This window comes from Carassius auratus, chromosome 15 (assembly GCF_003368295.1).
Source record: "Carassius auratus strain Wakin chromosome 15, ASM336829v1, whole genome shotgun sequence".
NCBI lineage: Eukaryota > Metazoa > Chordata > Actinopteri > Cypriniformes > Cyprinidae > Carassius > Carassius auratus.
Window position 1 is genome coordinate 11,776,375 of NC_039257.1, and position 22,293 is coordinate 11,798,667.

Below are 22,293 nucleotides of genomic sequence, written 5' to 3' on the forward strand. Positions count from 1 at the left end.
TCGCTTTGGCTACTGCAATTTTCCCCTCAGTATATTTACAATAAAACGAAATAGGATATAAAATACCACTGCCTCCTTTCATTTTCATTTAAACATAATAACAGCTGCAGAAATATACTTAGTTCAGGGATAAGTGTAACGTTATATACAGCCATTACAATGAAAGAAATATTATATAGACTTGCCTTTTTATTTTCATTTTAACATATAGATAAATTGAATACAGACCAAAGAAAACCTGTTAGATTTACCCCGCAGCTGAATTATATTTTATGTTTAACCACTAAAGACACATCAGAGCCAGCGGCACATATCAGAAGGTTTATCCCAGGAGAGGCTGCTCTCTGCGGATACATGAGGACTGAGCTCCCGCTGATCGAGTGGAGCTCACCGTCTACGAGATCGGCGAAACACATTTTTAAATTGGCGCTGTCTTTATAAATAAACAACAGATTTGAGTTTTAAACAACTACATTCTCGTCTGAAATACTTTTAAAATTACATTTCATGACACAATAACAGTAATATTTTGAAAATGTTGATCCAAATAAATGGTGGCTGAACTCAACCAATGCTGCGTGAACTCAACCAATCAGCATGTTTAGCGCCAAAGTCCCGCCCCCGAAAGTTCCGGAACTTTAAAAAAGTACCACCTCGCCAGCAGGGACTTTCTAGGGGGCATTTTTTTACCCGGAACTTTTATTTAGTTCCTGGTTCCTGCGGTGGAAACACACCAAGTACCAGACCAAGTCCCTAGTTCCTGGGTAAAGTTCCTGCGGTGGAAACGCGGCTTAAATCAACAGTATTACTCTTTATGGATACTTTATCTGTACTTTTTATTATTATTATTTTAGTTGATAATTCATATATTTTATTTTAATATTTATATTTAACATATTTTGAATTCATCTTTTTTTTATGATGGTCTCTTATTATTCTTCAATATGAATTGATGAAATTATGTGGCTTGTTGTGATGAGTTGTGCTGCTACTTCTCTAAGCTGTTTTGAATTATGCAACTGCAAAACAACACACTGACAAACATTGAGAACACTGAACAACATTGCGATGATGAGGTTTACAAAGGCAAACATAAAAATAAAGCTCTATGTCAATGATGGTCTGATGTGATCATAGGTTATGCTGCAAATGCATATGCTCCACTTCCTCTTTTTGTTATTTTTATTTCATTTTTCCATACAGCATTAGGTTTCTTTTTAAGTCAAGCGTTTCTGTTTCAGTCCCAGTCCTCATTGCCTCAGAATCTGGAAAACGAAGTGCCCTGCTTCCATAACCAGGCCATGGAGAGGACAAAGTTTATAGCATAAGCTCTTAAATGAAAGATCAAAGAGAAGGGGGCAGAAAATGCATAATTTGAATAATTAATAATGTGTTGTTAAAAATAAGTTTTTTACTATACTTAAAGGCTTTGATCTTTTCATGGAGCCAACCGCTTGAAATAATCCCCTCTAATTAGGGATGCACGATATTGGATTTTGGCCGATATTCGATATGCCGATATTTTCAAAATAATTTTGTCCGATGCCGATACCGATATCGATATATATACAAATATATACTGATATATTTAAACTTTAATTTTACTGAAGAGAAATCCATGTATCTCTTCTGTACTGATTCTACCATAAATTTATTATTTTACAAATGTAGACAGACATTCACATCTGAAAAACAGGTCAATTATTTCACTTGGACAATATCGGTTTGGCTCATCGGCAGAAATATTCATATCGGCCGATACCGATAATGGTCATTTTAAGCTTTTATCGGCCGATACCGATATTGTGCCGATATTATCGTGCATCCCTACCTCTAATATAGTAACTTTGAGAGATTCTTTTGTGTCGTCACCCACTACAGAGGTTAAACAGATTATATTCTGCCAAAATTATATTCTGTCTTCATATATTTAGCCTTAACTTCCAAATCTGTAGGATTTTTCTGTGGACAACAAAAGAAGATATTGAACACCATGTTGGTGCTGCTCTTTTTCAAACAAAGAAAGTGGATGGCTATTTATTTTATATAATGACAATTAAAAGCATCATAAAGTCTCCAAGTCTTTAAGAGAAACAGACACATTCAGGTCATTTTTAGGGATGTACCGATCATTTACAAGCAAACTGGTCGATACCGATACTGATTTCAGATTTTTTTTCTCTCTAAGGAACAAACAAGAAAGAAGGAAAGTATGCATAAACTAATAGATGTTTATTTGGTATTTAATTGGTCAAACTGGCTTTTGGCTATTGAAAACAATAACTGTAATCATCTGAAATTAACGGCATTAACTGCACATATAGCCAACATTCAATACAAACATAGATGGTACAGACATCAGCATTTAGCTTTTGTTTTTGAATTGGGTTGAAACTACATAGAACTGGCCTTAAATTAAAAGATTAACTGTAACCATGTGAAATTAAAGTCAATAACTGCATAGTTCTACAATCCAAACAACACAATCAACACACATTCAATAAGAGGTTTCTTAATCAGCATTCAGTATTTGTTTTAGTTCTTAAATTTGGTTTTAAATTAAAAAAAAAAAGTCTTTACCAGTGAGACTAAATAAAAGTATGCTCTATAAATAAATTATTCCAAAATGTTAAAATCAAATAATGTTGGTGCGAATAAAACAAAGATGCAAAGTGTTTCATTTGTCCAAAAAAAAAAAAAATAATAAAAAAAAAATAGGGTAATGATTCACATCTATATATTTTGTTTTACATTAAGCCAATGAAAAATAAATAATTATTGGTTCAAGTAAAAAAAAATATAGATGTGAATCATTACCCTGAATTTTTTTTACAGCAGGTGATTTTTAAATCAAAATAAGTCGATGTAATTTTAAGGTAAAATAAAATAATCATCCTATACTCAACTGACATTTACTTCTGGCTTTTAAAACATGTATCCACTTCTACTTTACAAAAAAAAGTAAAAAAAAAAAAGTTTTGTAACAGTTTAGTCCATTTCTTTTCTCATCCAACACGCGAGAAGTTGGGCTGAACATCCCTTCACTGTCTCCGCTTGTGCAGGGCGTGCACAGGTACAGTACACTCGCGCAGCTTCAGTGAGCAGGAAAGGGGCTCTTACTTGTGTGCCAGTACACCAACAGCTGTCAGCTTCCTGCTATCTGTGCTTCCAAACAAATGACATGATAGCGAATGATTACAATGTAGTATGTGCACACGGGCGCACTTCTGGAAAAATTGGCCGAAAACAGACCAAAAACCTGCAGATTGCTGATCGTATTTTAATATTTTAAGCAAAAACTGTCTTGGTTCCTATTCATGGCTGGTCAACCGGTGCATCCCTAATCATTTTACAGTATACATCTTGTACATTATAAACGTCTGAGTCTTATGGACTACTATTCTGGAGCTTTTTTCACTCTATGGGAAATAGATACATGGCACCTCTTTGCATGTCTTGTTTTTATATAATATAGCATTTGTAATTTGACATTTTAGTAAATGATGACATTTTATTTATTGCTGAACTAAATTTTCTATTTTTGCTGAATTGACCCTTTAAATTTTTTAAAAAAATCTTTATTTCAATTTTTTTCCTTTGCAGTATCTATTTACTGACACCACGAACAGTTACCTGTGGAACACCTTTGACTTCTGCCAATTTGTGCAAGGTTTCTCCATCCCATTCAAGCCCACAGACTTACTGCTGCACAGTAAGAAGCCTAACCTGGTCCTCGGTTATGACAGTTCTCACCCCAATAAACAGGTATGAACACTAATTCCTTCCATCAGTACTGGGCTTTTTGTATATCATGTGTCCAGTTTTAATAAGATGAATGGCACTGTCATTGTAGGCCTTTAGTTGTTTGTTAGAGATTTGCCCTTTTGAATTTAGCACAAAGCAGCATGTTTTGATTTAAGCTAATCAGTTGTAATTTTCATATGAAAATCTTTTTTATGATAAATGTTGAATCATATTAAATGTTAAACTAGAAACTGCTGACATGGAAGGACGTATCCTTCTGTTTTCTTTTTTTCTTTTCTTTTGGCAGCTGTGGAAATCAGATGACTTTGGTGAGACGTGGGTGTTAATTCAGGAACATGTGAAGTCCTACTTCTGGTAAGATCAAGCTCTTTGAGAGTGTTGACGCAAATCGCTCTGTGAATGTGTCCAGTGTGAAATCTGTTTTGGAATGTTTTCTATGCGTGTATGGGTATGATTTATGTTTGCCAAAAGTAGTTATGTTTCTTAATTTAACATTTTTCAGTGCTATAAACATAGTAGCTTTTCTAGAAACAAGCTACATTTTCCAGCAAGTAGCGGTAACAAAATTCTACATTACTATTTTTTGTCACATATTTTGCTTGCAATTTTGCAGCCAAACAAACAGAGTAAACAATTAAACGTACTTGCCTAAATGTCTGCTGTCCTTTTGTTTTATGAAACACGAAGCATTTCAATTAATTTTAATAAAATGTTTGTTTCGACAGTTCATTTATTTTAAATGAACCAGTTTAGTTTAAAAAAACAAAACAATTTACCATCTTTTATACCACCAGGGGTGGACTGGGGCCAAAAAGAGCCCCTGGGCTTTTTGGCACAGAGCGGCCCAGCAAACCCGGTCCACAACACACTGCACCACACCATAAATAACTGCCATTTTTAACATTACAATTTGGTGGCAAATAGAAAATAATTTTTAAGAATTCTTATGAGGGACAGTTTAATATCACGTTAAATACCAATATTATCAGTCCATATGACACAATGCTCTGATATCATCTAGAAGACTTGAATAGTGCAGAATGCAGACTGTTTTTATGATGTCTTTCTATTGGTGATATACAGTATTTGCACATTTCCAGGAGCTTGACATATATCATTTTAAGGAATAGAGCGCCAATTGTTGAAAAGAGCATAAACATTATTTTGATGATGACAAGTACAGTAAACAGTACAGTGAAATATAAAAAATGAAAAATGAATAAAAAATGTCTGTCTTCTATGAGAATATATAGTAAAATGTCATTTATTTCTGTGATCAAAGCTGAATTTTCAGCATAATTTCTCCAGTCTTCAGTGTCACATGATCCTTCAGAAATCATTCTGATATACTGATTTGGTGCCCAATAAACATTTCTGATTATTGTGAATGTTGAAAACTGTTGTGCTGCTTCATATTTTTGTGGAAAATGTGATGCCATTCAGGCTCACATAAGATTCAAAAATAGAAATGAATATTTTTCTTCGACAAGGTTGCATTAAATTGAATTAAGTGACAGTAAAGATATTTACACACATAACGAAGCACTTAAATTTCAAATAAATGCTGTTCTTTAACTGAATGATTAAGCAGCAAATTAAGCAACATTAAAATGATTTCTCAAGGGACCCTGAAGACTGGAGTAATGATGCTGAAAAGTCAGCTTTGATCAGAGAAATAAATTACATTTTAAAATATCCTAAATAGACAACCACAATTTTTAATTTAATATTTCATAATATTATTGTTTTTACTGTATGTTTCTTCTTCTTTCAAATAAATAAATAAAAAGCCTTAATTATTTCTTACTTTTTAACCACCAGTGTGTATATAAAATAATTCATGTGAATTAATATAAGCAAATTATATTTTTATTAGGCCTATAATATAAATCACATTCCTATGCATGGCACCCGAAAGCAAAAGTCTTCAGATTTACAATGTTCTAGAGTAAGATTGAGAATTATTTTTAAAACATTTTCTTAGACCAAGAAATCACGGAGAAAGCATTTATAGAGATATAGCTACATTAACTCTTATTTCATGTTTACTGAAAACTGCTAATTTGTAAATTGTGACGAATAACATTTTGATAAAGAAATTTGGTAATTGGAGTGTAACATTTATTTTAAAAATTACACTGGTTTAAATTAGGTTACTGTAATGTATATGTTTATGTTGAAGTGTTTGGGACATGGCTAGTCTCTAATATCATGCTCTTAAAAATGATGTACAAATTTGGATTTAGATTTATTGGCCAACATATCATTTATTAGTTTTCAAATTAAAAAAATTACTGGTTATCCTGATCATTATAGGTTATCATTACCATTATAAATGCTGAACTTTAATCAAAGAATCCTGAAAAAGTATCCACAAAATATTATTGTGTATATTTGTTTTCAACGTTGATGATAACAGATTTCTGAAGGATCTGTGACAGTAAAGACTTGGGTAATAGCTAATACAAATATAGCTTTCACATCACTGGAATAAATGTCATTTTAAAATGCATTCAATTGAAAACTGTTATTTTCAATTGTAATAATATTTCAGAACATTATGATTTTTGCTGTATATTTGATCAGATAGATGCTAAAGATTATATATGGCTCAGTTCTGTGGTTTCAGTTGCTATCTAAAAGATCAGGGTTGTGAGTTGCTGCTGTGTGCTGCTTTTTGTAACGCTTAACTAACAAAATAATCAGAGCTCAGGAAGATCATTGGCAAATCAAGTGCTTGCTCTCCATGCTCTACAGGAGTTTTGTATCAGTGTTTGTAATTTGAAGAGGGTTGAGCGCTCTCTGTGCTGCCTCGCTCAATTCACGAGTTTATGTAGGAATGTGAAACTCTTGCTTTGGGTTGCAGCCAGCATTTAGTGTTTGCACAATCAGGCACTGGCATCGAACGCAAGAAGCAACTAGAAATAACAGAGTGGCGCTTATTGCTCTCCCGTTTCGTAAACATTATGCTCCCAGATATGATCCGACCGGAAGACCGGAGCTAATTAGAATGTTATGACTGTAATTCATCACAGATGTGATTACCGTTTTTTTTTTACTTTAGCTCAAATTGATGCCAGAAAAGATTTGTTTTGCACATTATTGCAACATAACATAAGATATATAAGGAAGTGGTCTGTGTTCTCAAGCATGTGGTCTACTGTTCAGACAGGCTGCTTGACTGTGAAACAGTCGGTTGTGGATGTTTCTCTGATGAGGTTCAGACTGTGGCCATATTAATAATTGATTGTGTCTGCCAGCCGTAGCCCATTTCATCGGCTGGAGTGGCAGTCAGTGCCTGTGGAGATAACATCAGCGACCCACTGCGATGGCCCAACATAAATGACTCGAGAGCCCGGGGACTGACTCCACCATTACTGCAGTGAAAAGCCTTCTGTTCTTTGTTCTAAGAGCTCTCTCACACTGAGCTTGGCTCAGGTCGCATGATGTATCAGTACTATATTGATTATTAGCTGATAATTAGGAATTTTTGATTTTCTCTATTTTTACATTTAGATTCCTCATTATTGTAATCTTAATTAAGAAAAAAAAAACTGAATAATTGAATAACACTGTTAAATGGTAATCTCTAATTAATTAATAATTAATAGAAAAAATCAAAATCAATTATGCTGTGATATCTAAATTCCCTCATGGCATGTAAAACTAATTTAATTAATTTATTTTACATTTTGTGTTGCCGAGTAGTACATAACCATTCAAAGGTCAAGTTAAATAGTTCAAATAGATTTTTTTAATTCTGAAAAGTTTCCACAAAAATATTAAGCAGCACAGCTGTTTTCATTGATTAATAAAGAATGTTTCTTGAGCAGCAAATCAGCATATGAGAATGAAATTTAATATTTCACAATATTGTTCTTTTACTGTATTTTTTGTTAAAATCCAGCCTTGCTGAGATTTCTTTAAAAACATGGAAAACCTCTTACAGACCCCACACTTTAAAACACTAGTGTAATTTAGACAAAATAATTGACATTTTTAATATTGGCCATAACATCAAAATAATTGTTGGCTTATCGGTATTGACCAGAATTTGTATATTTTAGTGTATTTTATTACTTTATAGTAGCAGTCAGAGAAAATAAAGAAGTTCTGTCAAACGGCTTGACTTCTGTTTGAAAGGTCAACAAATAGACTTTCTGTGTGTGTATGTGTGTGTTTTTCTGGGTGTGAGTTTGCTGACTGTTTCCTCTGAGCCCTCAATTGGTTTTCAGTTTTAATCTAGACAAGCTAAAGCGGAGCTGCAGGGCTGGTTAAAAAAGCTGTAAGCCCCTGCTTTTATCCATCTCTCACCCTGCTGCTGGACGTGTTAAACCCCCAGTTGTGAAATAGAAAGCAAACGGCGAGGTTTGTGTGTTTGTTCCCCTGTGAGATAATCCCTTTATCCTCTAGCTTGGTTATTTAAGAGCCAGTCTCAACAATCAGCACCCCTGTGTGTTTACAGAGGAAGTAAAATCATGCCGTTTGTCCAGAATAGAGAGAGAGAGAGAGAGACTCTCCTGTCCGTTTATCTGAAACCACTGCTCGTTCCTCCCTGTCTGTAGTCTTGATCTCCCACACTCTCCATGAATAATTTATCCGTAATTTATTAGCTTGGCAAGTGGAAGTAACTATTGATCACATTTGATAAATGCTGCTGCGTATGCGCTGTGCTGGTTTTGCAGTGTAGCACATTGTATATCATTAGGAAATACAATATAAAACAAGTTAGTAACTTTATTAATGAAGTTATTCTTTTTTAAGCAGTGTACTTGAAAATGCATAAACTACATGAAGCTTTTGTTCGACTAGTAAATACATTAATTTTTAGGGTCTGTACAGTTTTTTGAAAGAAGTCCAAATTGTTATGCTAAGACTGCATGTATTCAATCAAAAATATATTAAAGTCAGTAATATTAAGTCAAGTCAGTATTACATGATCCTTCAGAAAAAAAATTATATTCTGATTTGGTACTCAAGAGACATTTCTTATTATTATCCATTTGAAAGCATTTGTGTTTCTTAAAATTTTTGAGAAAAACCATGACACATTTTCTTTTTTTTTCTTTTTTCTTCAGGATAAATAGAAAATTTCAAAGAACAGCATTTAAAAAAAAAAATGGAAATCTTTTGTCATAACTTGACATGATACCAAAAATCTTGTTGCGGAACAAATAACACTAAAAGTACATGATAATTGATACCAAGTCGATACCATGGGGGGAAAAATATAATAACAATAATGCTTAAGCATTAATTCCTTCATTAAACATTACAAAACACAACATTAGTGGCACATGGCCTTCAAATTAACACATACACACACAAGCACTCACGCATTCGCACACACACACACACACACACACACACACACACACAAGCACTCATGTATGCGCACGCACAAGCACTCATGTATGCGCACGCACATGCACGCGTACATATACTCTGAATGTGAACATTAGTCAATTATGGGTGAAATATTAGCCAGTAATTTTAATAAGGACATTCCGAGGATGGATACACTGTCTGACAGCTTACAGCTTGTTCATTTATAGTTATATGTGTGCGTGATTATGCACCGTGCTTGTGCTTTCAGAGCTGCGTGCGCTTATTTAAATCTCCCACATTCATATTCATATATCATCGCCATCTTCCACATAGTTCTTCTAGTGTGCTTGTAGGTGATTTTTCTTCTCCTTCACACTGCCAGACATGCTCTGCCTGCCCCCATCAGTTCCGGAAGAATTGCAGCCTCGCTAGTGACTATCTTCGGTACAACTGTACCTGCACTACTGAAGAAAGACGTTTCGGCAAGATTTGAAAATGTTTATACTAACTTGGTACCGTAATATCGGTTTTCGTGACTTCCCTAGTTATAACATTATAATTGACTTTACTGTTGCTTTTAAAGGGGACATAATCTTTTACATGCTGTTTGATCATAATTGTGTGTTGGCAGTGTGTGTACACAACAACCCGAAATGGCTTGCTGTGATCAGAGCTGTTTTTGACAGGGTAAAAAGGGTGTTTTTACACTACCATTGAGAAATTTTAACTAAACTGCTAAAGGCCTTTCATGAAGACCCTAAAGAATTATACCAACTTGTGGAATTTTCATTTTTCATTCATTTCTTTCGAAAAAACTACTTTTTACTCAACCCAGCCATTTAAACAATAGATGTAGTGTTTAATATTAACACATATAAATGTTATTGGTTGATCTCTGAATAAATATGAAACAAAAATGTGTTATTGTCTGCTTTCATGTTTGCCAGATAAAATGGAGCGCAAATTTATGCTAAACCTAAAAAACCCCAAAACCAAATGTGGAGTGGGGGCTTTCAGAATTCCACCACGTTACTTGTTTCCAAGTATGTCCAAACAAATATGTCAAAGCATGTGTGTCTTTCTATTCCCATAGGGGTGTAGAACCATATGACAAACCCACCACAGTGTTTGTCCAGCGCCACGAGCCCCAGGGAGACTCCAGCATCCTCAGCAGCACAGACTTCTTCCAGGACGAGCAAAACCGCCGTGTTATCCTGGAGAAGGTGGACATCTTCCAGCTACGGGACAAGTACATGTTTGCCACAACCACTAGGGTAAGTGTGCACTGTGACCAGACCGAAGCTGCAAACCTTTGAAGGGTAGCTTCAGACTTTTATATAGCGAAAGATGAGAAGAATATGCAGTGCTGAGCTAGAGTTAAAAAACAGAAAATGTGCAGAGTGCACATGAGTCAGATCTTTGCCAAACTCCCTGAATGCCTCTCCTGTGAGTGTGAATAAACACTCCTCTGAAGAGCTGGAGGAACGGTCCTGCTCAAGATGAACAGGCAGTGATAACAGGCGCTTTTAATGCCTTGAAGTCAAGTGTGGAGGATTGCTGGTGTGTTTAGCAAACAGTGAACTTCTGAACTTTGTGGCAGGAAGTTAATGTAGGTAATTTAGTACTGCACTCTATCTGGGCTGGTAACTAAAAGGTTGCGGGTTTGAACACGGCAAAATCATTGCACGCTGAAACATAATAATTGTCCCATGAAGGGACAATCTATAAAAATGTAACTTTGAATTAAAGCATCTGCTAAATATCAGACTGTGAACAGAGCAGAGGAGAAAACTGTGAAAATATGCAAGCAATGTACAAAGTTACACAAAGTGTTGCTGTTAAACACTCGCTCTGTTCCAAAACCTAGTGAGCTGCATGGAAGGCAGTATTTAAGGCTTCCGGGATAAAGACTGTTCCAGAAGGTAGGCGGTTTGGTTATATTGCCTCCTAAGAGGCCAAATTTTGGCCGGATTCTAAGGCAGCATCGTGTGTATCTTACACAGAGAGAGCAAACCCAGAATGCACTTGCACAAGGCTTGATGAAAGAAGAAATACAAGATGGCGAACAAGAGAAATGTAGATTTCGAATGTAGAATAGTTATAAAAATTTAAAGAGAGAGTTCACCCAAAAATGCAATTTACCCCTAGGTGTATATGGAGAGTTATATTAAAAAATGTCCTGGCTCTTCCAAGCTTTATAATAGCAGTGAATGGGATTTAAGATTTTGAAGTCCAATAAAAGAGCATAAATCTATTATAAAAAGTATTCCACATGACTCAAGACTCCTCCTCAGATTTAGCACTCATATGGGTTGCCAGATCAAGGACACACAACTGTAATTGACAACGGAGGGCAACAGGTGTTACACACTGTAAATTGATTTATCAACGTTTACTATGCCTCTGGTTGAAAAGCTTTTCAGATGGATGCCGATGCTTTGTAGGTCAGGTTGAATCTGCGATATCTGTCACAGTTCGTTTGCTGGCTTCGATGGTTGCATACGCTGTGTTTTCCACCAACTGATAACCTGGGGTATTGAAGATTTGAATCACTCTCACAGTACTTTGGTGTCATACAATGATTGTTCTGTGCAGTGCTGCCTCAAGTGGAATGAAGAAACAAACACATGCGCGTATTTGCCTTGCTTTGATCCTTCTCTGTAGATCCCACCTTCTCGCACACCAGGATTGGTTGATTATGTACAATGCCTGTATGTTATTGGTCACACTCGTTTTGGATTTTTTAGGCAATATTAAAATCCTGGCCAGGACTTGTACAAAAATAAATGGCACATATGGCCACCCTAGTCATATAGTACCTTTGGTAGTTATATAACAGTTTGTCTTATTTTTTAGCATTTAAATTTATCTTGGATAACAATTTATTAATTTCAATACGTTTAAGTCAGTTTGAGGTTGAGAACAACTGCTTTAAAACCATGTGTCTTGTATATTTTTTTCTTATTGCATTTACATAATACCATGTAGATCTATTAATAAAGAGTTTCATTGAAATAAATGGAAACTCCGAGATCACACAGATTTTCACTCTCTGGACCATTTCATTTTTATTGAAGTTAGACACTAATATTATTTCACACTTTTGAGCAGAAACAATTACTACCCCAAATCCTTTCGACGTGCTGCAATGTGTTTTGTATTGTGAGGTAGTTAGCATTACTCAGTCATGCACCACAGGTCATCAGTCATAGAAAATAAAACGTTTTAAGCTGTATCTTTCAAACTGTCTTATTTGCCTCGTATCCAAGATGGGAACATAATATAGCCTGAAATATTTGTTTTCATTTAATATGCCTCCATAAAGTTTTGCATAGTTTTGGTTGCTGAAACAATGACTGTCTAGACTTCATGTCTATGCTGACCACGGCAAGTGTTATATTTCATTGTATCTCTCACCCTTGAGTGTATTCAGTGGTTAATCATTTCCACCTCACATCGGCTGGCATCTCACTAACCTCATCCCACAGCAAATGTCTGACTGCCCAGAAGTGGACGAGGCATCTGTCAGGTCACACATGGCACTGCCAGGTTTGCGTAAAGCAGAAGCCAGCCCAAGTCACCCATTAAAGTGGGAAGAAATGTGCAATTTATCTGCGGCTTCAGAAAGCCAGAGACTCCGTGGGAGTTTTGATGGCTATTTATGAGTGGTGCTGAATGGATGGCAGCACCACGGCCCTGGACACCGTGCTGGAGGAGCTGCCTGCTTGACAGCTCTGATCTATGTTCCGTTAATGAAGTTGTAGCTTGGTTTCCCTGGGGTGCTACTAACCACTCATGCACCACTTATATGCGTTCTGTTGCCCAGTGCCGCCGTATGGTCCTGTCTTCCACACTACGGTTCAGAGCGCTGCTGGAATGCGAAGAAACCGTTTCAGAATTGCTCCTATTGTTCTTGTTTGTGAAGGACTATTGATTATGGAACACCAAAGAAGATATTTTGACGGATGTTTCAACTGTTTGTTGTTCGAAATATCTTCTTTTGTGTTCCACAGAAGAAAGAGAGTTTGATTTGGAATGACATGATGGGAAGCAAATGATGACAGATTTTTTTTATTTGGCTGGAATATCCCTTCAATCATCCTGAAAGTCATCTGAATCTCATTTCATAGAGAATCACTTTGGTGAGGCATAGACCAAAAGGAGCGATACGCACTCGCTTTGAGTGATTTTTCTGAATTTTCCACAAGCAGCTATGGGAAATTTGCTCTCTATGTTCTGGTGAGCCACAGTTCCAGTGAATTTTTTGTAACGGGTTTGGATACTTCGCTTACTGAGTGGATGGATTTACAGCAGGATAATTAGTGGTTATTATGGTTAGACCATTCAGCTCTTTGCAGTGCAAGTTGGTTTTCTACGTAGCGCATTTAACAAAATTATCCTAAGGAGGTCTATGACAAGACAGACAAGTAGTAAACAGGCCAGAGCAAACAGCTCTGTGGAATTTGTCTGGCTGGGAAGGTTGGTAATATCTCTACTCTTGAGGAGAGAGAAAGTGACAGGCTTGTTGAGAGCCTTGGATTGTTGATGACTGTGTGTGGCCTGGCCCTGACCCTGCTGGCCAGACGTACCCTTGTAGCAACCCCCTCTCTCTTTCTGTCCCTCGATTTTTCAGTCTCTCGCTCACTCACTTACAGACTAACATTTAGTGAGCTGTCTACAGAGGCAGCATTTTAAGGAGGAATAAGGTGCCCCTGCTGAAAAGAATCAACTTCACTGGTTTAGAATGGTCTTCCAACCTCACCTGCTAAAAAGCAAGCAATTAAACCAATTTTTTAAATCCTAATTATGCTATTTTTGCTCATAAGATATATATGTTTAGCCCAGTGTGGTTATTGTTAACTAAAACCTGTCTAAAAAAAAATGTTTTGCAGCAAGCATAGTAAAAAATATCCCAAAAGGGTGGATGAAGCGAGAGAAATGTTGTCTATTAATATGGTAATTAATAATTAAATACTGATAAGTGTTGATAAAGATTAATATAGTTTGTATATTGTGTATATATATTTGTTCTTATTATATTGTGTTAGCTTAGAAGTGCTGACACAGAACTCGACACTTAACCTTTATGAGTTGGGTTTCTGTATACTTTGTGATTTGTTGCTTGTGTAACGTAAAAAAATTTAGTCATTTGTGAGATTCAGTTTAGTTGAATGCTGCCTATGTAGGTTGTAGGCAGCTAGGTCATTCACTAGGTTTTGGAACATTTACAAAGTCTCTTACCAGTCGGACGACATTGTAGTCTGTCACCCTTTTTTCTTTCAGTCACTGTGTCTCTCTCTGACTCACTCTTTTGCTCTCATTGTGTCAAGTCCCTCTATCTGCAGCCTGGCTAATAGGATTACCATAATGAATATCACAAGAGCCTTTGGCAGTGAGAAGCTTCTAAGACTAATTAAAGCTGTGGAAACCAAGGTCCTCTCATCTCGGGGATTTATCCATAATGTCATAGAGATTCTTAGTAATAATTAAGCCTTTTCTCTTCTCACGTTCTCACCTCTCTGTAGCCTTTCAAGCTGCTTTAGTGATAACCTGGATTCAGGATGTAATCTGAACTTTGATGAAGGAAGATATTTACAGAAGGACGGAGAGAATTTAAGCATTGTTATGGGATGTCAAAAGGCACCTAAGTGGTCTCAGATTAATACATTTATGTAAAATACCTTTAATTACAAGAAAACTCTTGTAAATGTGGATCTTTAAATACAGGTTATCATAAAATCATAAATCAGATGTTAAGTTGATTACTGTTTCAATGAGTTCAATGAGTTAGTCATTTGACTGCCTAAAACGAGGTTTATAATACCGCATTACAGGATGGATTAAAGAAATAGTTCATCAAAAAGTAAATTTTGCTGTTAATTTACTGTCAGGCAATTTGAGATGTCAGTTTGTTTCTTCAACGGAACAGATTTTGAATGGGTGCCGTCAGAATGAGAGTAAAAAACTGATAAAAACATCACAATTATCAACAAATAATCCCCACAGCTCCAGTCCATTAGTTAACATCTTGTGAAGCAAAAAGCTGTGTTTCTAAGAAACAGATCCGTAATTAAGACATTTTAACTTTAAATCATTACTTCCAATATGAGTCTGAAATGCTTTGATGGATTTGTTTCTTACAAACGTGTAACTTTTTGATTGACAAGACTTTAATTGATGGAATGGAGTCGTGTAGATTACTTGTGGATTGTTGTGGTGTTTTTATCAGCTGTTAGGACTCTCATTCTGACGGCACCCATTCAAAATCTGTTCCGATGATGCAATTAACTATTACTAATCCAACTATTATTATTATTATTATTATTTTTATTATTACTGTAGAAGATCCATTTTTGAGCAAGTGATGTAATGCTACATTTCTGTTTCGGGGAAGAAACAAACTCTATGGGCCCTATCATACACTTGACACAATGCGGCACCAGGCACGATGCAAGTATTTTTTGCTAGTTTCAGCCTGACACAATTATCATTTTCACATCCTTTGGCCATGTTGTATAAATAGAAAATGCATTTCCGCTTATTTATGTGGCCAGGGGCATGCTTGCCTGAAAACGAGGTGTGTTTAGGTGCATTTTTGGCGCGTTGCTATTTTGAGGCAACTGATATAGACTACGTCATTGACCGATTAAAACCTGGTCTAAAGTCAATGACACAGTCATTTTTTGTTATTTAAAGAGTGCGTTAGTAATATGCGCCTATAGGTGGATCCAAAATGTGCATATACTCTGCTCATTTCACACATGCAGCAGCACACAAACATGCCAAATATAAAAAATGAAAGGATTACAATGTAAAAGATTATAATTGTATAGGCTACATTAATATAAAAAAAGCCTACATGTCGTAATGGATAATCAGCGCATACATCAGAATTAGCTTACCTATTTGCTAGTGCACGAGCAGCTCTGTTTCCTCTCTGGAGACACTTTCAGTCTTTGCGCTTAAAAATTCTACAGTGTAAATAGCGAATCTGCTATGGCGCGAGTGCAATTGGCTCTTATAGGGAATGAGAGATGAGATGGGTTATGCCCAAAACACACCCATTACCCATTAAGAGAATAGGGACAACCCTTTTAGACCACAAGTCAAAAAACACATTATTTTCCATAGAATGTACATTATTTTTTATTGTACATTATTTATTTCAGTGTTGTAAATAAAACTCAACCACTGATTTCTAGTTGTGTCCTCTTTTGGATGGCTGAACAAAGTAGTTTTGCTTTCACAACGAAACACACAGTGACTCCACAACATGCCGGTGGCAACAATACCACAGCGAGAATCAAAGTTACACCTTCTTTCTTTGCGTGAACATTTGGGAGGTGTTATGCAAATCTTCCCACATCATGAAATAGACATGTGGGGGCGTGTTTAAACGAGGCATTTTATCAGGGCGTGGTTGACTCTTAACTTTTATAAAGAATGTGTCTTTGGATTTGAGACTTTAGTCCTTGCAACTTTACAGATCTTTTTTATACACCAAGAGCTTGTGACACTCCAAAGAGAAAGGAAAATGGAGAACACATCATATGACCCTTTTAAAGAACCTTTATGTCTCTTTATATTAAAGAGAAAAATAAAATTTTCTTTTTCCTAGATTCAGTAGAGTCTTTACTGTTGGGAAAGGGTCCTCATTTTGAACAGAGCATCTCAGCAATGCAGAACTTTTCACACTGTGTTCCTTCAACACGCTGCATCTACACATTCTCACTCATGCTTGAAAGTCTGATCTGTCTTCCAGACTAAGCGATGGGAGAGACTGCCAGCACAGTACGGCTGTTGTTCTAGAGATAAATGCCTCCTCCAAAAAGACGGCAAAGTGACTCCAAAGCCAGATATTCATTAGGCCGGCTGTGCCAGAAATGATTCCATTCATGTTGGCATGTAAGAATAGAAGGCTTCTTTCTGCTGTCAAGTTTGTAGTCAGGGACATTTGGATACTATGGCAGCAGAATGAGAGATGACAGTTTGCTCAGAGGGGCTGTTTGTGGCTAACTGCCTATAAATGCTTAATGATACTGTGACGTTTAAAATTGAAGGTTGGATCTATGTGTCGGTTGCAAATCGAACCCTGGGAGAAAAATTCGGACCACCTGACAGGATTCAGTAACGGCTCAATCACAGAAACACTGCATCCACCTCTGTGGCAGCTCCACCTCCCTGAAAGGCACCTTTCAGACTTTGAGATTGCAGCTTGATACATTTAAATATTCAAAAAGTTTTAAATGTAAATATTAAATAATATAGATAATATAATGTTATTAGAATTATAATATTATTAGTACTATTATTATTTATTAGCTATCCCTGTTGACTTCAATAGTCAATATAATAATTGTTCTACATAAGAGAGAAACTTATACAGCGTTTTTTTTATTTTTTTATTTTTTTTTGTAATACCATGGCTTTAAACTATTGATTTCCAGACATTCAAAAATGTTATTATAATTTTTAAAGGCAAATAGAAAATAAGTATTTCCAGTCATTTTTCACTCGGCTCTGAAAAAACTTAATTGGATTGAGTTTAACTCTTTTTTTTTTTATTTATTTATTTTTTTTTTTTTATATATATATATATTTTAATATACATTATAAAGTAAACTGTACTGTATTGTCATATGCAAGTATACTACAACTTACTTTTATTATGTAATATTTGAATATAATATACTGAATACTTCCATCATTTTTAATAACCTTGTCCAGTAATTGCATGCAGTGATGTATTGGTTACACAAGAACATATTATTCTGATATTATGGTACCATATCTAAACATTGGCATCTGGATCTGGTTGTTGCAGCTTTGAGATTTGATTGTTGTTATCGCACACTTTGCTCTCTTAAGATCTCCTGGCAATAGCATCTGTTTCGAGAGGTCTCCCTGGTCTTTGCTCTCTAAAGCCAGATTGTGTTTTGGCTGCTTCCACAACACTGCAGTCTGTTCCTGGAGACAGCCGTTAACAACAAGATAAATCAATAGCATGAATGGTGTGACTAAAAACGAGGCAGTGTGGAGAGCTGAGAAAGAAAACACTAAGCCTTTGTGCCTTTGAACAAGGAAGTGGTTAAACTTGTTATTCAGGATGATTATGCTTATAAATATACTGTAATCTGACAGGCTGTCTTCCTGTTGTTCTAACACTGACCCAATAAATCCCTTTTGCTGGCTGTGTTTATTAGTATTTTGCCTGTTATCACTCCAATCTTGCAGCCCTTTTTGACTTTTCAGTTTGATCTAGGAAACAGCAATAAACCTGATTAATGTAGAGAATCTGTTTCTTTGCTTTTTCACCTCTAATAGCATCTTTGGCTTTTAGACAGGCAGCAAAAATAATTTTTTTAGGCAAATTTGTTTGCTTGTTTACACAGCAAGAAAAAAGTTTTGTAAACTATTCATAAAAATCAATACATAAGTATTTATGTAGTGAATATTGAACACATATATCGGACACAGATCTTTAGTTTGGTCGTGCGTAATCTGTTTATTATAGTGAGAGTTTTAATTTACAGCTTTGTGAAGCTGATGTTGAGTAACTATTCACCCACAGCTTGATTACAGTGACAGCTTGTCGTACAAAGGAGAGACTGATTGAACCGGTTGAACTTCAGGATTGATTGAAGCTTTGATTTCCTGAGGGGAGAAAGTGAAGGAGAGACTTGGGAAGAAGTAGTGAAAAGACTCTAGACGGAGGCACATCTAGGTTGCTGGGACAGTGACTAGATTATGACCGCTCACATCAGCTTTCCTTCACTTTTCTCTCTAAAAAAAACCCAGCAGTTTTAGAAGAACAAATAAGAGATACTGTTTTTTCCTTTTCCAAATCCCCAGTAGTCCTTATTAAGCGGTTTCAGGTAACAGGACCCTAGTGAAAACAGTGCTGGCTGGGCATATCTGCCAATGCTGATATTGTCTGCCATTCAGACCCCATTTATAGTGGTATTATGCCATGGTTTATGGTAACTGAAGGTATCAGATTACCTTATAAAATCTTGTGTACCTTATAAAACTCTGTGATGTTTAGTTTTAATTATTATACAGAGAGCCAGGACCTCTGTTTAATGTCCCATCTGAAGGACATGCTAAAACAAACCACCTTGTGTGATGTTACTCTCATCTTAACTAAATATAGACTGATAAATCTGTTTAACCATTAAAAAAAAAATGATATTCACTCCTTTTTTTTATTCAGCTGAATAACATGTTCACATTATCATAAATAATGTACATTAAATTATTTTATTATCTGGGAATTAACTTTAAATTAAAACTAGTTTATTCTTTTTTATTACTATTGTTATTCCAAATTTTAAATATTCATAAAAAAAAAAAAAAAACGTTAAATATGTGAACATTCATACGCTAAAACATATTTTTGTAAATATAATACCATAAATAACAATTATAAATTATTTTATATCTAACATTTTCTTCTTCTTCTTCTTTGTATTATTATTATACAAATTATTATAAATGATTAATATTATTTTAAGAATTTTATTATTAATAAAAATAATCAAAATACATACTGTTTTTGTTGTAGTCTGTTGATCATATAGTTATTACAGTCAGACCTGAAATAAAACAATAATTAAAAATAATCTTTTTCATTATTAGTCATAAGAAGACTGTTGATTAATCTCCAATCAGTGTTATTATATCATTGATATCAAGCTGTAGTTTTTCTTAATATTTTAAATAAAATAATTTTTTTATTTCTTTTGTGTCATTTTTGTAGTTATTGTTTCTTTTATATATATATATATATATATATATATATATATATATATATATATATATATATATATATATATATATATATATATATATATATATATATATATATATATATATATATGGGTTAAATGGAGGGGATGGGTTAAATGCAGAGCACAAATTCCGAGTATGAGTCACCATAATAGGCCACACGTCACGTCACTTCACTTCACTTCACTAATTTGTGATATCCAGTTTGCTTTATTTGTTTTAGTTAAGCTAATTATTGTGAATGTGTTTCCACAGACGTTGTTTGGGAGTCACGAGTCTCAGTCTGTCCAGCTGTGGGTTTCCTATAACCGGCAGCCAATGAAAGCAGCTCAGTTTAACACCCGCCACCCCATCACGGTGAGTGCCATCAGCTTCGTTTAGTCTCAGAAATGTATTTATGGTCATGACTTTTAAAGCTTCATGTTGTTTACCTGTCTCATGCAATTCCCTACTGTCCTCTCTCTGCAGGAGTACTACATAGCAGATGCTTCGGAGGACCAGGTGTTCGTATGCGTGAACCACAATAATAACGTTACACACCTGTACATCTCGGACACACAGGGCTTAGCCTTCTCGCTGTCCCTAGAGAACGTACTGTTCTACAGCCCTGATGGCTCTGGGAGCAACACACTTATCAGGTACAGTTAAACATCACAGTATGTGTGTGTGTGAGAGAGAGAGAGAGAGAGAGAGAGACGCCTTCCTGCTGCCGAACAGTACATAAACAGATGACATGACCATAAAAGTGATTTACCAAAGTAGGACATATGTTTTTTGGTCCTGGAACAACATTCCTATTAAAGGGAAAGTTCACCCAAAAGTGAAAAATCTGTCAATAATTACTCAACCTCATGTCATTCCAAACCCGTAAGACCTTTGTTCATTTTCAACTTAAGATATTTTTGATGGAATCCGAGAGCTTTCTGACCCTGCATAGACAACATTGGAACTACCAAGTCATGGTGAATTGGCAGCGGAGACTGACACAGAATATAATATTGTTGAATAAAGTCATTTTTTTTTTTTTTGCGCACAAAAAGTATTCTTGTAGTTTCATAACATTACGGTTGAGCCACTGATGTCACATGTACTATTTTAACAATGTCTTGCCTACCTTATCATCATAATCACTGAAATCTAGCTTGCACTCACTGTTGTAAATGAAACAGTTTGAAGTGGATGCACTTTTTATTGAACTTCTCATGAACCGATGCAGTTCACCACCCGCAGAAGGGCATCAAACAGGGATCAAAGACAATTTTTTAAATAACTCTGACTGGATTTGTATAAAAGAAGAAAGTCATATACACCTAGGCTGACTTCAAGGTGAGTAATTTATGGGCTAATTTTAACTTGTGGGTGAATGATTTTTTATTGCCTTTTTCTCTCTGTATTGGTAGTTTTCTATCTTTACAAAAGATATACAGAATATTCACTTGCAACATATTTTTGAAAAGACTAAGTTTAAAAGAAATTTATTTCAAAAACATTTTAAGGATTCTTTAATGAATAGTCATTTCAAAAGAACAGGATTTTTTTGAATCCCACATTTCTGAAACAAATTTGTTTTTTACTTTCACTTTCAAAAAATGTAATGCATTATTGCTGATGACAAATATTAATTCTTTGAAGAAAAAAAAATCTTACTCCCCCCTAAACCTTTGAACATTAGTGTAAATCCGAAAATGCATAAATAAATAATTTGATAAACAAATAAATGAACGCATTTCTTAGCAGTTTTCAGTAGAAACCTTCAACATACTTTATACTTTTGACCCTAAAAAACAAGAACCATTGACCTGCACTAACCATAACGCTTTTTTCTCAACTTCACACTAACCATAATCCCTAAAATCCAAAGGAAATCATAGGTTGATACAAATTTTGGTTGAAGCCCCAACCCAAAAATGTAGATAGAAATTTTGCCTCAGGGCCAACAACCATGTTGAGCCAGGAACATGTCCCACTTCAGTAATTCACATTAAGCCTCAGTCTTACACAGCTTTCAGTCTCGTAACCTTTACTTGAACCCCTCTCGGTTTAGTGACGGCCCCTCATCAGTGTTGTAAATCCGTTTTGGCTCTGCACACCTCAACCCATAATCAGGTTAGTGAGGTCTCGTCTCTATAATGCAAGAGCTATGTCTTCGCCCACTGGTCCCTCAGCTCACACTGTCAGTAGAAAAGCAATCTGTCATTTCTACACAGCTTCCCAAGGACATGCTATTGTTTTACTCTGCGGCAGAGCGGGATCTCACCCACCGCCAAACCACTGAGCTCAGCACGGCCGCCAGAGAGCAGAGACGCAATTACTGCAGTGCGGAATGCAGATGTGATGCGCTTGGCTCGCGTGCCATTGGCATTTTCATAGAGGCCCTCTCTTGGCAGATATGAATGGCGCATGTAAACACAA

At 35.6% G+C, this 22,293-nt stretch overlaps 1 protein-coding gene across 1 annotated transcript in view; it reads left to right on the forward strand.

The window, feature by feature from the left end:
- sorl1 (sortilin-related receptor, L(DLR class) A repeats containing) overlaps window positions 1–22,293 on the forward strand; it is a 60,435-nt gene that overhangs the window by 13,581 nt on the left and 24,561 nt on the right. Inside the window, exons 4-8 of the mRNA XM_026282391.1 lie at window positions 3,604–3,765; window positions 4,052–4,119; window positions 10,187–10,367; window positions 20,137–20,238; window positions 20,350–20,519. Coding sequence (XP_026138176.1) covers window positions 3,604–3,765; window positions 4,052–4,119; window positions 10,187–10,367; window positions 20,137–20,238; window positions 20,350–20,519 — 683 coding nt within the window. The remainder of the gene's footprint in view (window positions 1–3,603; window positions 3,766–4,051; window positions 4,120–10,186; window positions 10,368–20,136; window positions 20,239–20,349; window positions 20,520–22,293) is intronic.